Raw genomic sequence first — 16,480 nt, 5'->3', positions numbered from 1 at the left:
TCAGTGAATCCCAGCAAAGTCATTGTAACGACTAAAGTTGGTACAGTACCTGTATCAAAAACTGCAACGAGAAAACCATCTATTTTAGTGCTAATGTCCTACTTAAAGTAAAGGATGACAGGTTAAAAATATCTAATGTGCAATGTGAACCAGCTAGTGTCTAGTCATTCACATTGCCCTTACTGGTTGATTGTTATAAAATTGAGTGCATTTAATTGTGATATACTATCACAAACAGTGAATATATAAAGTCTACACACCCCTGTTCAACTTCCAAGTTGGACTTTTTGGCCATAATTCTGACATTTATGTTTGGAGCAAAACCAAGATTGCGCAACAACAAAAGAACACCTTACCGAAGGTGAAGCATGTGCAAGGAAGAGGAGGGAGGGAGCAGGACGAAAGAGACACTGCAAACACTGATGCATTTTGCTCTGATTAATGTGCATTGTTCTAAAAAAATAAAAAATAAAATAAAAAGTGTTCTAAAAATAGCGTGTGACTTACTAAGAAGAATTAAAACAAAAGATTAAGAACGTGAACATGCTTATTTATTTATGTATTTAAATTTAACAAGGTACATGCAAATATTCTATCCATCCATCCTTATTATGGCAACAAGTGGGATACACCCCGGACTGGTTTTCAGCCCTTCGCAGAGAAAATTTCCTTTTTAAAATATCAAATAAAAGGATATGAGAAAGGAAAATAAAAGAAAGATTGGATTGTTTGGCATTGGCAGAGGTCTGAATTCTGCTGAGAGCTCAAGTAGATCACAAAAGGATGACTGACTCAACACAGCAGCGCACAGCGGAGTCGCCAGAGTGTGACAAAAAGGTTTTTACTGGATAGATGAGTCACAGGGAGGTGTGAAAAAGGAAAAACTCCTTTGTGAATGAATCAATGCCTGAAAGGTTTTTGTGTATCACATTAATCTTAGAGAAAAAGATCAGAATGTTGTAATTTCTATTACTTTCTGTGAGCTCTTGCTAAAACGCAAAAAAATATACCACCAATTATGTAAAATTGACAGGAGATTCTGAATGTGTCCAACTTCAGCGCACCTTTCTCCTTTTCTTGTCCTGCTCTTGACACGTTTGACTCTTTTCAAAACCCTGATGTAGTCATGCTTAACAAATACAAATTGAGTGTATCATTAACTCTATTTCCTGCTTTTCAAGTATTTCGCAAGAAGAACACTATAAAAAAAACTTTAGTGCAAGAGAGAGGCATTTAAATGTTTAATTTGATGGATAATGAGTCGGGTTTCAGTTGGACATGAATAAGTCATGTGGGACAAACATGAGAAACATGCTATGCATGTTTTCTAAAGCCAGGGGGTATGGGGAACTTACGGCCATTAGCATATATGGGCCCTGGACCCTTGAGGGCTCTTGATCCGAACTTCAGTGCAATTAAAAAAAACAAATAAAACCTTAAGGGAAATATTATTTAAACAAATGTTAATATTCATAATGTTTTTTTGTTTGTTTTTTACCATCGTTGCATGATATTTTTTTCCTTAATTTTGTATGTGATGGGAAAGTTATTGCTGAATCTAAATTGTACTTTAACTTTTAGGTGAACTTAATTTGCCTTCTCAAAACTATTAAATGCAGATGTCTAATGCTTGAGTATTTCTGTATTGTTTGCGCAAATTATTGTTCTCGAGGATCTGATTTACCAAATTCACAACCGTTTTACAGCTCCTTGAAAAAGCAAGTTGTGCAAAAAGTACTGAAACAGACTATCTGGACATTTGCAGTCGAATGTTTAGGAGGTTAAATTAAGTTTTCCTGAAAGGTTGCAGTGAACCTAAAATGTGATGTTCACTCCTGCAGGGGGAGCCATACATGAACATTTTTTGTTTTGTTTTTTTAATGACAGCAAGACGAAGTTTGGTACTCTTTTGTCTTTCTTCAGTCATCAAGAATGATATAGCTATACAATCAACTTTTTAAAAAATTGTCTGTCTGGATATGTCCCCAACAAACCGCACTGTGTGTACGTGTGTTTGTGCGCGCGCCATGATAGGACGCCCCGGGGTGTGTGAGCTGGGCCGGCCAGATTCCATCGGCAACCGCGCTCCCTTATTACCGCGGAAGACAAGTAACACTCCTTATATGCACTCCCAATGACACATAATAGCGACGAACTGCGGCCGGCCGAAGCTTGAAGCTGAGGCGGTTCCATTGTGCTTGGCGCACTAAATATTCATCAGGCGTAGCGGACACCGCAGTTCAGTCCATGAGGGGGACTTGCTGGAGACCAATGTGATCATGGTAAGACCGTCAAACTTGCTAGTTTGGAAGGGAATCAACTTCGTGCGGTTGGACTTTGGCGATGAATTGCGCAAGATAGATTGTTTTTTTTGCACGCGTGCTCCTTCCTACACGTTAGAATAAACTTTTTACAACTTGCATAACCCATCCTTATCGCGGTTGTTTTAGTGTCGCTGTGAGCTGTGCAATGTTTAAACTGTAAACACGACTTGATTTGCAATAATAATTAACAGACCTGTGAGGCAGAGTGATCAGACTCGTTTGAAACTTGTGTTAAAACAACACCCAAGCCTCAGTCTTATTTGTTTGTTTCATGAACAAATTTGGTCGGTGGTTTAGGGGTTAAAAAAAAAACGTGTCAGACAGAGCCAAACCGCCAAATAAAACAAGCGCAAGGACATTGGGGAAAAAAAAAAAAGCTGGAGCCCGGTGCGTCATTTCCCCCAATGGAAAGGCGCCCTGCCTCTTGCTGCGTTCAAATGCTTGGGCAAAAAAAAGAATCTTGATTTTTTTCCTTATTATTATTTTTAACAGTCCAATAAGTAATACATTTATGGCACAAGTAAAAAACCAAACAAAGTATTATTGTGTTTGTAAAAACAATACAGCACGTATAAATTTCAGTCTCAATGTATTTACAGTGGTATTACAAATAATGTTTACATGTAAATGTAAGTAAAACACTCCTTGGACTTAGCATTACTGGAATATTTAACAAAACCGCACCACAGGGTTCATACTAATTGAAATAATGACAATAATTACATCCAAGGACACAATCTAGCTTTCATTGTTCCACCTTTCAAAAGATATACTTGGAACCAAAAATACAAGCATTTAATGTAACTTGCAGACATTAGTCAATGTAGTCATTTCCCCCAACATGAACAACATACCTCGCTAGACTCTTGAAGATGAGCATTAAAATAGTTTGTTTGCGACCTGACCGGTTTGATTTGTGGAAGTCGTTGGAACAAGGCGCACTGAAGGCATCACGTAACCACACATCTGCATGAGCTGGAAGGGGGCAGAACTTCAGTGAATTTCTCACATGCCACAGTCTAGCGTTCTTGTACAGTTGTGCATGGTATTCAGCAGATGGACTAAAATGCGACACGTTTGTCGGTGGGTTATGAGCCTGTGTGCGAAACCCGGCCTACACTCGCTGGCGGCAGTTAATCTAAAGGAGGACAGAAAAGTTTAAAGCTGAAGTTTGATAAAGGGTGAGTTGCTCATGGATACAAAGTTACGGATTGAGCTGTCACTTTGCTCTGGCAAAATATCCTGGTGGGGATTATTTTCTGCTATTTTGTCACTTCCATTCTTATGTCTTTGTTTTATGGTCTGTAGGAGTGTATGTTCTAAACCAAAATGTTCACAACCTACATAAAGAGTCTGAATGATATGGTATTTACCACGGTAAGCTTTCAGGTTATATGCTCTCCTGCATGTCCTTTTTATGATGCTGAGAGATGCATGGCCATACTAAAAAAAAAAAAAGGGTCTCTGTACAAAAAAAAACCTCCTTAACCTGCATTGCTTTCAATTGTGCATCGACAATGTATATGAGACACGCTTATGTGCTGTTTCCAAGTAATGCATTAAAAGTGCATGTTCTTTGTTTGTTTTCTTAAATAATATTGTGTTGAATGCCATTTAAGTGAGTCATTTGTCTTCTTTGCCATAGTCTGAGAACTCAGAAGAGCAACAGAGTCCTGGGGTCTTGGGCCGAATCGGGAGCTGGCTTTCTCCATGGAAAGGAAGGAGTCCAAAAAGTCCAACTGAAAATTCATCCCCCACTTGTGATCAGGCAGCCAAGTCGGAGGGAGAGTATTGTGAGGAATCCGCACAAGCCGAGGCAAAGAAACCCACGCGGGAGGAGAAGGAACAAAGATCCAAACCCAATCCACTGGGTCCCTCAAGAGACATTTTCCGCTTTGAAGAGGTGGACGCCACACAGTCTACCCACAGAGAAGGCTCTGTTGTGAGCAGCAGAGAGACTCCTCCTAAAGAGGAGGAGTATTTACTCAGCAAAAAGAAGCGAATAGGGCAGGCCAAGGAGGGCTGTCATGGTACTTCGGTGAGCGGGAATTCTGACAGGACTGCCTGTCATTTGACGGATCTCTCCGCCGCCGCTTCCTCCTCCTCCGAGCAGGGTGTGGTATGGAACTCTGACCGGGTTAACTCCCCGCCTTTGGCCCAGAAACCAGCAAAGGCCCAGTCAGGAAAGAAGCTCCATGTGTACCTGGAGGAGACCAGTGTGACTCACTGTGGTCAAGATACCTTGACGGGGCAGCAAGTCATCTGCACTACGATTGAGAAAAAGCTACCAGTCTTATCAAAGTCTAAATCACCAAAGTCACCAAGTTTTGATTTGTCACGGAGCTCAAGTTCAAGAGCGGACGAAAACACACAAGCAAATTTGAAGCCTGTGGTTGTGCCACAGGAGGGAGTGTCGCAGAAATTACACAAAAACTGGCAGTTGGAGCTTGAACTAGACACAGAGCAAACAGAGGCTGGCAACATGGGCCGTAAAAACTCTGCTAAGAAGAAAGCGAGGAAGAACTCTCAGGAAGATGGAGCATGCAGCCCTCAGGGAAAAACGCCTGGTCAAGAAGGATTCCCTTCATCTGACAAATCAATCACCAGCCCACAGGGAGCACGTGCACAGAGTCATGGTGGAGAGCAACCTTTAGACTCCTCCTCCAAGGACAGCCTCACCTTATTGGCCTCACCTGGAGGTGTGGAAAATGAGATTTCCTGTCCTAAGTATGCAGACAAATTCCTGGTCTCAAGATCAGTCACTGAAACCCGTCTTGCATGCGCCGTTGATGGCAGTGCAAACATGGAGGACGCCGACAGTTTTTACAAAGTGGAGAGGAAGACAGAGACACCAGAGTCCAAACGGAGAAGTATTAAGGTCTCTCGGAGTGAAGTGAAACTTTTTTCCAAAAATGTGCCTTTGAACACTGAGAAAAGTATAGCAGAAGTGGAGCCAGAATTCAAGTTGGAACGGGACCAAGACAAACATGAAGGCAAGGAAGAGCCGAAAAAAGAAACTGAGAAAAGGTACGTTTTCATTTCAATGTGATTGGTAAAGAATATAAAAGTGAACAATGACATTTACATCATAAAAAAGTTTGACCGTGATCTAAATTCATTGCTTGCATGGACTACATTTTAAATACAATACAATGGGTGTGGAAACAATTTAACCTACCCATCTCGTTTTCTAACAATACTTTATACAACTTTAGAGCACTTGTACACTGTACATAAAGGACAAGTGCTTTTGACACACAAAATAACTTACATATACTACATAATATACATTTGCCCAATGTTCAATTTGAAATGTTTCCAAACTCTGCAAAGTGCAAGTTTTCTGTTACCGGTAATTCAAGTTTTTATATCATACACAGGGGGCAAGACAAGAAACCAGAGGAGAAGCCAGTCATTGGCCGAATTGCTGATAAGATCAACTTATTTGAGCGCCAGGGAGCTGTGAAGGGCCTCAAAAGAACTTTCCAAAATCCTAGGAGCGCTGATGTCTCTCCTGCTAGGCAAGATACTGGGAAGCTCAAACCTGAATTTTTGTCATCCACGCAGAGGTCAAAATCAGCTGAGCGATATGGCGCTGCGAGTTCAAGCCCTGTGCCACCCCAAAATGAGATTACACTGACTGTTAAAGAGAGAGCGAGGAACTTTACGGAGGAATCAACAAACATTTCTAAATCAATGCTGCCTCAAACTTCAGCAAAGACAGGAATTACAAATAAATCAACCACATCTGTGGCAACCACTGCATTAAAGTCATCAAAACCCGACAGTCAGGGTAAACTGGATACTAAAACAATGACAGGGATAACACTAAAACCCGATGGACAGGATACCACTGCTGTGATGGTGAAAGGTTCCACACCTCTAGAACAACATGGCACACAGACCTCAAAGACAGCAGATCAGGGTACGAAATCTAACATTATAGAACTAAGTATTGCAACGAAAGGCACGGGTGATAATGTAAAACTGATCAATGATGTAAGTACACGGTCCAAAGCCACTAGCAAATCAGGTTCTCGCCCTAAGCGAAAAAAAAGCAAGGAGGCTACCGGTCCAATTAGCGAAAATCTGATTAAGCAAGAGGCGACTTCTGAAGAAAGCCAGGTTGATGATGCAGTTTTTCTACAACCTGATGAAGCAGAAGGAATTATATGCAATAAGCGTACATTTGTAAAAGAATCGGACATTTCCAATAAACAGTTGATATCTCAAGATAAAGACATTGATAAACTGGTCAACAGAGTAGAGGCTTTACCTGAACCAACATCTGTTAACCAAGACGAACCTGATACTGCTGCTTCTAACAGAAAAACAAAGAAACCTTTTGACAAGGTTTACGTTAGTTCAGGCCAAAAGGAGTCAAAGGCAGAAAGAGAAATTCTGTCCCCCAAACAGGACATCAAAAATGCTGCAGAGGACAAATCGGCTTCCCTTTCACAGTCAGCTGAACAGCATATTGAGCAACCTGCCGCAGTGGTGCAGGTCCCACCTGCTGAATGTCCAAAAATAGATGTGGAACCACAAATGCAGCCTTTACCAACAAGTAGACTAAAAACCATTCGATCCGGTAAAAAAGACACAGAACATGCACAGCCATACCAAAATTTGGAAACAAAGCCAACAAGTCAGAAAGGAAGTACAACTGTTGACAAATTAGAAAGGCCACCGGGTAACAACAGCCAGACTGAAGAAAAAAACAAAGAAACCCAAGAAAAGCTTATCCAATCAGACAAAACACAAACGACAACAGTGCAGTGCAGACAAGAAAATTCAGGGACACAGGCAAGTGTGGCAATTGGCAATGAGAAAAATCTAACAAAGATAAAAGAGGATACAAGGCTGAGTGTAAATGCTAACAAAACAAAGTTAGAAAACACTAAAGCAGCTTCAAAACTCCCAACTTTAACAAAAACTGTCAAACAGACTTCTACAACAAATCCAGCGATGGCTGAGGTAACTATTGTCACTCAGGAGACCAGAAAAAAGAGTGCACAAGGGTCCTCCAAGGAAGAAACAGCTATGCATGCACCTGAGACACCAGCCAAATCTTTAGAAGGAGCCATAAGAGAACATAAACGACCAAACATTATAACAGAACCACAGCCTGGTTGTGCATCTGTGGAAAAACTTGAGGGGTCTCTCAGTAAGGCATCAAACAAACCTGAAGACAGCGGTTCTAAGTTTGTCAGCGTAAAGCCTAAACAAGTGACCGCAATAGTCTCTCATGACCCCCCTGTGCCGATTAGTGCACAGACTCACAATACAGACTCTACTCATATTTCTGTTCGAAACAGTGATGGGAAAAGCAAGGGCGGTGAGACTCAAAGCTCAACAACAAACGTAGAGAATGTGGAAGTTAAAGTCCCAATAACAAAACCGAGTCGCCCTCAGTTTGAGAAACTAAATAATACAGTGAGCACGAGTGATCTTCCTCCATTCAAAGGCTCAGACAAAAAGCAAAGCTCTTCTGACAGCGACCTTTCCAGCACAACAGATATTGTGAAAAGGAAGTCCTATAAGAAAGGCGTTGATTCACCAGAGATTATTGAACAGCCACCCACTGTTAACAGTGATCTTTCTTCACAACTTGACAAAGTCAAAGCCGAACCAGTATATAACGAGCTGAGTCCAACTCCCAAAGTATCAACTTCCCCAAACTCTAAGAAGCAGAATTCGGACTCAGTCCAGCAGTCATTCCCTAAGAGGCTGCATTCGCCGCGAGGACTAAGCAGAGATGATTCTTCGTTTCAACAGGACGCTCCATCAAGTTGGCTTGATGTAGACTTTCCCAAACAGAGACTTAAACTCCCAGGGACCAAGCTGAGTGCTTCTGTCAGTGAGAGCAATCTTCTTGACAATGAAGAACTCGATGACGAAGATTTTATTGAAAAGATCCAGAAGCTTTGTGCTCCCTTTTCCCTACCACCCCGTAAACACAACCCACTGCGGCCACCTCAGCCCCCATTTGCAATGCCAGCCATCAAGGAAGACCACTTTGAGAAGACGTTTGACCCAGGGGAGTTTAAATTTGGTCTTAGGAAGAAAAATCGGACCTTTGACACAGGCGCGAGCGTTTTAGCTAAGCTTCAAAACCCAGAAAACAAAAGTGGTGCTAAGCCTGTTCGGGTGGGTATAGCTGATAGGTGTCTTTTGATCAGTAGTCTGGATGCTTCTTCTCATTCAAAAGACAAGACTCCTAAGAAGGATCAGGAGAAAAGCAAAGAGGAGAAAGATGATCATATTGTTGTGAAGTCGCGATTGGAGGGAAGCTGCGTACTTAGCAGTCTCACCACCCCCAGCACCAGGGGGAGAAGAAATGGAGTTCAGGCACTGTCAGAAAGTAGCAACTCCAGAGATGCATCCCCCCAGCTCAGCCCTCCATCAGAGCCAACCTCACCTACTCAGACTACCAGCAGTTCATTTGCTGAAAATTTCACCACGCAACGGAGAGACCAAAACCAGCCTACAGAGGCTGTGGTTGGTGACTCAGGTCCTCCATTTCCCTCCTTTAACGACATCAAGCTGCCTGACTATTTAGAGAAGTACCTCTCTCGGGAACAAGCAAATACAGGGCAGAGCACGCAAGGACAGCCGCAAATGAAAGCAGAGGTTCGTTTTTCGACACTATTCTGAAGTAATGTGATGTCCTCCTAACACACATATTAAGGTTTGTAATAGTGACAACACTTTTGGCTTCAGATGTTGTTTTGTTTATTCATTAGGTTACTGCAAAAATGTCCACTCCAGCTTCTGTGCCTGAAGCAGAACTCCCTAATAGTGTGCCTCCAGTTTTTGGAAAAGGAAATTCACCTCAAATTTACCCAGCTCACTCAGAGCTTAAGGAGCCTCTGACTCAGAGGATACGTACTCATCATGTAAGTATGCCACACCATCTTTTTTTGAAGCAGCACTAAACCATTGCCATTTTGAAGGAAATCCATGTACGTGCATCTGTTTTGTTTTTTCTTGGGAACATGATCTGCTTTCGACACTGTGAGATGGGCATTTAAGGCAATGACAATTTGTACATGCCAAAGACCATTTGACTGTTTAGTTCTTGTGCCAAGAGTCATCATTAGTTGCAACATAAGCTTCTCTATTTACAAAAACAGCGGATCTTTTGTCCAGGGGGGGTGTGCCTTTTAGCCATTGACAAAGACTACACTGTGCTGCTGCCTACAGCTCACAGTGATTTGCATTTCAAGATCTGCAAGACAATTTGAAAAACCTCATTAAATGTCACAAAGGCCTTGCCAACATGTTGCTTTGTCCAAGCACAAGCTTCAAATTTCCCAATCGGGTAGCTATACATTCAGCACTTAATCGCCTGCTGTCAATACCCAGTTACATTATATGATCAGAATTTTTTTTCCAAAAGTCACCTAAAATGAGAGAATAGTGCATAAACAAACTTAAGGGAACACGCAGCTGTCCTAGGCGGCAGCATGAAAAGGTTAGGCCAATCAATGTGGCACAAAGAAATGCAGACCAGCCTCTCTTGCAGATGTTTGTCATTCTTCACATACTGTGTCATGCTAATGCTTCTGTGCTTTCGCTTCCTAGGCGAGGACTGCCAAGGGATTTCATAAGCGACCTGGAAAGGTACAGTACTTGCAACACTGAACACATGCAATTGTACAGAGATTGGAAGGATCTCTGGAAAGACTGACTTGCTGGGCTGTGAAAACATCTGCTTTTCATATGTTGTACTAGGGGGTATAAATACATTTAAAGGAACATTTTGGTGCAAGGCTGGATGTGATTACTGTCATGGAAATCTGGGCTGCCAGTGTGCTGGTAAACATGAGACACTTCATTACAGTTGAAATAAAAAAATATTTTGGCCACATATTTATTTATACACATATACTGCATATATATATATATATATATATATATATATATATATATATATATATATATACCCTACATATCAATCTAGCAAATGACAAATGTAAGGGTTGTCAACATATACAGTAAACCTTGGGATGGAAGTCTTAACTATATGAGGGTCCTTGTTACTTATTTTAGTCATGGTTAATTTATGCTGGCTACAGTTTTAGACGTGAATTAACTCTTCTGCTGGGAAGGCGGAAATATGCTACTTAGCTTATGAGGTCCAACCTCAAAGCACTCCACTAGTCAAAACATTGCTGATGACCGTGACTAAGATGTCTTTGTTTTGTTTTTGAAGAGACAAGTTCTCTGTAAAAAGTTAGAACAAAAAAAAACCGAATATTTTTGTTTGTTGTTTGAAAATTCATCTCACCGAAAAACGTGTAGTTGAGTAATCATTTTCCTTGGGGAATTGGTTAACTTCCAAAATGGTAATTGGTTGCTCCCAAAAAGGTATACATATAGATATGTTCTATTTTAAATTTTATCATGGTCCCAAAGACGTATTTATATGTTTTTGTTTTGTTAGATTTTTTTTAATGCTAGAGCATACAGAAGGCTTTGATGCAGCCTCTGAACTAAAGAGAATGCTTGAAGCAATGGTAGTTACTACAAAAACGGCCAACAGGTGGCAGCAGAGTATAAGAGATCAACCAGGACCATGTAGCAAAAAGCCCTTTTCCCCACTGTTTTAAACAGATTTGTGAATAATGCGGAAATTTTGCTATATTCCAATGCTAATTGCTGCAAAATGGAAACCGATAGAAATACTCTAACCTTTCTTTTGGTAGGTTCCATGTTTTTAGAGCAATAAATAACACACAATATTCTGTGGGCCTTGCAAAATCAGTCAAAATCCAGTAAAACAACTGGGAGTGAAGGGGTTTGCTTCAGTGAAAATGGCTGGGAGTAAAAAGATAACAGATATATATCAGAGTTTATATAAAATCTTGGTTTAATCTCTTTCCACAGATTGTTTTGTTCCAGAAAGCTCAGTTCAGCGGGCAAGTCTATGAGATCTACAAGGATGTAGAAGATGCGACTCACCTGCAGCTCTCAAATATCATATCTGTGAAAGTCATACGAGGATGGTAAGTAGTAATCACCATATTAGATTCTTTAGGCATGTCAAATCAAACTAAATGGCAACTTAAGTGCAGCTCCTATGTCCCTAACACGTGCATTGTTTTAGCTTCAGAGTGGAAATTAGAATAAACACAAATAGCTTTAACCAGCATGTCTGGCAAACTGCAGTAATTTGCTGAGGCAACCAATAAAGAAAGTGGCCAAGAGCCCAGTCAACCCAGTAAAACAACTGTTGTTACAAAACAGAAAGTGCTAGTCTACTGTGGTTGGTCAGAGTATTTGCATTGGAAAATGGCTTGCCTAAGTATTTTATTATTATCAGATAAAAAGTATTCAATCATGTGGGCTTTCTTCCCTACAGCTGGATCCTGTATGAGAAGCCAGACTTTCAGGGACGTTGTATCGCTTTGGAGGAGGGGGGCCTTGAACTGACAAACGAGTGGGCCGAACCCGAGCCAAACAACACCTCACCAATGCTGATTGGCTCTATTCGATTTGCTGTCCGTGTAAGTGATGATTCCACCTCTTCTGACCTTTTTGATGTGTTATCATGACCACACATGGCCGCAGACCTATTACTAATAGACAATATTGCCACATTTGTATTCGGCATGTGTTCCTGGACAGCTAAATGTAAAAACACACTCTGTTACTTAATTCCAGTTCCAAGGAGAGATCTAAGGAACGGAACATGGGCCAGCGCTGATAATTGGTGTTTTGTTCCATTCTACTCCGCAGGATTTTGGCACACCTCATATTGATCTGTTCACGGAACCGGAGGGCCATGGTAGAGTGACACCTTACCACGATGACGCCATCGAGACCGGCTCATTTGGCATCCCACTGAGCACCGCTTCCATCCAAGTTCACTCCGGGGTGTAAGTAGCTCAGAATGATCCAAGTCGTTGGTGCGGTAAGGCAGTATCGACCACGCTTCCAACAAACAAACTCGCATAGAATGAATTGTGCCTTGGAAAAAAACCAACATTTCTCCTGTGGATCAATCTCAATAAGAGAGCTCAGACCTTGAGATTTTTTTTTTCTTTGAAAATACTTGTTGCAAGACGTGTATATAAGCGATCAATTGGATGCTCGAAAAGCGAGACTTCCTCGTTCTTTGCTGTTGCTTAAGCGTCGCTGGCGCTCGCGCAGGAATGTCTATCGTGCCGATGCCTGTTAGAAGACAGGAGTAGCGGAGTGTGTTCGGGGTGGTGGTTGAGGGGGGGTTATTTGGAAAGTGAGGAGGTGGAACGAGAGTTACAGACAAAAGGTGTGGCGGAGAAAAGAGAAACTTTTAAACCACGTCAGTGAGTCAGACATGTGAAACACTTTGAGCTCATGCCTGAAGGAACTTAATGACAACTGTGGGGTTTTTTGTACATTACATTTGGCATCTTATATTTTGGGGGGAAAGTTCTTAAACAAATCACCAATATCGGAGTCCAGTCGGACGAGAGTACCATTTAACAGATAACCATGATTTTCATTCCGCTGATTATGTCTCCTGAGTATTAACTCATTTGCTCCCAAAAATGTATAAACACTTTCTATTTTAAATACTGCTTTGCTCGCAAAAAACATATTTACAGTACACGTTTTTTATGCTAGAGCATACAGAAGGCTTTGATGCAACCTCTGACCTAAAGAGGTTGCTTAAAGCAATGGTAATTATTACAACAACAAAACGGCCAGCAGGTGGCAGCAGAGTATAAGAGATCAACCAGGGCCATGTTTTTATAGCAATAGAATACAATCTTCTGTGGGCCTTGCAATATCAGTCGAAATCCAGTAAAACAGCCGGGAGCAAAGGGGGTTGCTTCGGCGAAAATGGCTGGGAGAGAATGAGTTAAAGAACAGGCAAAACATAACAAAAGTGTTTTTCTTTTTCCTGCTCTTAGGTGGCTGGTGTTCAGTGATCCAGGGTTCCAGGGAATGCTAGCTGTTCTAGAAACAGGAGTGTACCCTTTTCCTGAGACCTGGGGCTTCTCCTCGCCATTTGTGGGATCTCTCAAACCCCTTAAAATGGTTTGTAGCATTTGCAAGTAAACATTTTGCATTTGAAGTAGCATAGAACTATCAAGTAATGGACAAGAAATCTTGGACACAAACGTTCAATGTGACTTTGTATTCACAGTCTATGTGGTGTGAACGCCCCTATTGTAGGCTGCCAAGGTATTAATAAGCCAAATACAAGACACATTGATCATTTCAATGTTCTATTTGTTGCAGGGTGGTTTTAAAGTGGAGAACCCAAATGAAGTTAAGGTAAGGCGGGTTAGACCTTTGACATTTTAGCTTAAAGCTCTTTCACTGCCATCGTCGAGTACACTTGTCACTTACGTTTGTCAACGTGGACGGGTGGCGGAGTATCTGGTGCTGCAAATGGGAAAAATAGCTTGATTTTACTGTACATCTGATTACAAGTGGAAAAAAATCTAACATGTCAAACACAGAGTCTAATCTTTCATTTGGTATATTTATTTAGTGTATAATGTATTAATTTAACACAATATCTTGTGGGTCTTGAAAATGTCAAAATGCTAAAATGTCTGGCAGTGAATGAGTTTTAAAGATTGAGGGGAGCTTTATGTCACATTCCTTTTGACTCACTGTGCAGCAATTTCCTATTTTTCTTTCTTTTCTGCAACATTTTAAGAAGAGGATTCAGCAAATGGTTGCTGGGATGAAATTCATAACAGATCAAATGTACAAAAACATTTTTAATACTGTATATTCTGAATTACATTCATGCTTTCTTTGAGACTACTCAACTTAAACCTCATGCAATTCAATTGCAAAATAACCTTTCAAATAATTAGTATATAATTTGTTTCAATCAACAAATTAATAGAGTAATAGCTCAAACATAAAATACCACTGAGGAAAGCTGAACAAAAAGACCACAAACGAACATGTACAATGTGTCAACTTTGCTGAAAAGATTGTCCTTTTTTTTGTTCCAGGCTTTGGTCTATGAAAAACCCGGGCTGGAGGGTCCCTGTTTGGAAATTGACAGTGACGTTTTCAGCTTTTGCGAAGGAGATGAAACAAACGCTGACACTCACAAGCTGAAGTCTGTGGGTTCTTTGAAGATAATTGGTGGATTGTGAGTTTTTGTTCTTTAACTCTTGAGTCACCGTGCTCTGTATCTTCAGGCGTCTAGCCATCAGCCACAAACCAATTGCAAATATCTTCCAGCTGGGTCGGCTACAGTGAGGAAGGATTTGAAGGGCAGCAGTACATGCTGGAGGAAGGAGAGTACCTGGACTGTAGCGACTGGGCAGACTCGGCACAGATACTGTCACTACGACCTATCCTGGCTGTGAGTACCTTGAAGGTTTTCTTTCCCATAATGTTGTATGCGCCCCCACTAGTCTAAACGCTAATAAATATTAATTACGCAGGGGAAAAAAACACTTGGTTTTATCCATCTTGGTGAGGGTGGGGGGTGGCCATTTTGTCTTGTACTGCCACTTGCTGTTGACTGAAAATGACATCGCAGTGCCTAAGGGCTCAGCTTGCGAACGTCACATGACCAAACCCAGAAAACAGATGAGCTGAGACGTCTGCCACTTGAGGAAATGCCCTCTGTGAACATCTTCAAGCTGCTAGCAAGATTTATATAGCCTCCCTTCACTGCTCCCCCGTTGCATCCCTGACCAAAGCAGCACCCTTCATGAACGTGCAGCGTGTACAAACTGCCGTTAGCCCAGGTGGCTACGTTGCTAGCATATTAGGTACTGATTAATCCGAAGGGCTATCTGATTATAACACTGCTTCAGGTGCAACTACATTTCAGTTACAATTTATTTATACTACGGCCGCAGATTATTATTGAAATAGATTAAATTGACTATAAATTTTTCCTTAAATTGTTTATGATTCAGCTACTGGTATGTCTCGTAACGCATTGGAAAGTAGGGACAAATGTTGATCATTGTATTTGTAAAGTCTTATTTTGATAAACACAAAAGATAATCAGTCAGCTTTCATGAAGGAACACAGAAATCAGAGAATATTTACCAAGGATTTGGATAAAGTTAATGTCTCGAAACAGTTGTTGATTAATGCTTAGTGCCTAAATTGTTCCCAAAGACGTATTTATATGTTCTTCTTTTTTTTTTATGCTAAAGCAACCAAGATGCAGCCTCTGAACTGAGGAGAATGCATGAAGCAATGGTAGTTACAAACACGGCCAGCAGGTGGCAGCATAGTATAAGAGTTCAACTAGGGCTAATTGCTGCAAAAACGGAAACAGATAGAAATATAATTAAAAAAAGAGACTAATCTTTCTTTTGGTAGGTTCCATGTTTTTAGAGCAATAAATAACACACAATATTTAGTGGGCCTTGCAAAATCAGTCAAAATCCAGTAAAACAGACAGGGGTTGCTTCAGTGAAAATAGCTGGCAGTGAATGAGTTAATTGTGACATCTGAGTCTATGCCTATTTTTGGAAGGAAATGTTAATCATCTGCCAAACTGTGCCAAAGTACCAATAGTACAAATATGTGGTATCACTTCATTTTTGACAGCAAGGTACCACTGCTTTTATAGTACCGATATACAGTTCAAGTCTACTGCACTGAGACCACATTGAACACAAGGTCTTGGTACAGTTCCAGACATACTCTGGCATGGTTCTCTTGTAACAAGTAAGGAATCTGACCTTAAACTGATCTGTCACCTGATAGATTCTTCTTCCTTCTTGTTTACATTTTTGTAACCTTTAAGAGAAAAAAAGCAAGCGTTATTTGGTTCGTTCGGAACAAGTTAGCAATCCCATAACTGATTCAGAGCAAAGAGTGGGAACATTTGAAAGCTTCCCTAAATCACAGTTTGCCAGGAATAAAAAATAAAAAACAAAAAACTTTTCATGTCTGTCACAGGATTTCATGTCACCACACCTGAAAATGTTCAGCAACCAAGATTTCAGCGACAGGGGGGTCAACATCGACCTAATCGTGCCCGTCATCAACATGGATGACACAGGCTACGGCACCAAGACGCAGTCTGTTGATGTCATTAGTGGCATGTAAGTAGATTTTTTGTTTCGTTTTCTTTCACCTGAATTGCTTGGAGAGGTGATTAGTCATCAATTGACCAATATTTCCAATGCTCCATTAAGACATGAACTATTACGTCAGTCCTTATT

At 41.0% G+C, this 16,480-nt stretch overlaps 1 protein-coding gene and 1 long non-coding RNA gene across 3 annotated transcripts in view; one reads left to right on the top strand and one right to left on the bottom strand.

Moving 5' to 3' along the window:
- The first annotated feature begins 2,023 nt into the window (after window positions 1–2,023).
- LOC147158444 (uncharacterized) overlaps window positions 2,024–16,480 on the top strand; it is a 22,950-nt gene continuing 8,493 nt past the window's right edge. Inside the window, exons 1-14 of one of the 2 annotated variants that reach the window (XM_086060520.1) lie at window positions 3,353–3,505; window positions 3,633–3,701; window positions 3,970–5,351; window positions 5,705–8,954; window positions 9,068–9,220; window positions 9,909–9,947; window positions 11,214–11,332; window positions 11,689–11,833; window positions 12,066–12,205; window positions 13,226–13,352; window positions 13,557–13,592; window positions 14,291–14,433; window positions 14,526–14,649; window positions 16,215–16,360. In XM_086060520.1, coding sequence (XP_085916646.1) covers window positions 3,654–3,701; window positions 3,970–5,351; window positions 5,705–8,954; window positions 9,068–9,220; window positions 9,909–9,947; window positions 11,214–11,332; window positions 11,689–11,833; window positions 12,066–12,205; window positions 13,226–13,352; window positions 13,557–13,592; window positions 14,291–14,433; window positions 14,526–14,649; window positions 16,215–16,360 — 5,852 coding nt within the window. In that variant the 5' untranslated portion in view covers window positions 3,353–3,505; window positions 3,633–3,653. Of the gene's footprint in view, window positions 2,283–3,352; window positions 3,506–3,632; window positions 3,702–3,969; window positions 5,352–5,704; window positions 8,955–9,067; window positions 9,221–9,908; window positions 9,948–11,213; window positions 11,333–11,688; window positions 11,834–12,065; window positions 12,206–13,225; window positions 13,353–13,556; window positions 13,593–14,290; window positions 14,434–14,525; window positions 14,650–16,214; window positions 16,361–16,480 lie in introns of those variants that run through there. The other variant, XM_086060521.1, reaches the window with a different exon arrangement.
- LOC147158445 (uncharacterized) overlaps window positions 13,668–16,480 on the bottom strand; it is a 5,871-nt gene continuing 3,058 nt past the window's right edge. Inside the window, exons 2-3 of the long non-coding RNA XR_015090689.1 lie at window positions 15,995–16,052; window positions 13,668–13,703 (exon numbers count right to left, since the gene is read on the bottom strand). This is a non-coding gene — a long non-coding RNA (uncharacterized LOC147158445). The remainder of the gene's footprint in view (window positions 13,704–15,994; window positions 16,053–16,480) is intronic.

Source organism: Leptonotus elevatus, chromosome 18 (assembly GCF_054856555.1).
Source record: "Leptonotus elevatus isolate MCC_2025b chromosome 18, RoL_Lele_1.0, whole genome shotgun sequence".
Taxonomy (NCBI): Eukaryota; Metazoa; Chordata; class Actinopteri; order Syngnathiformes; family Syngnathidae; genus Leptonotus; species Leptonotus elevatus.
This window is presented reverse-complemented; position numbering and strand designations above follow the sequence as displayed.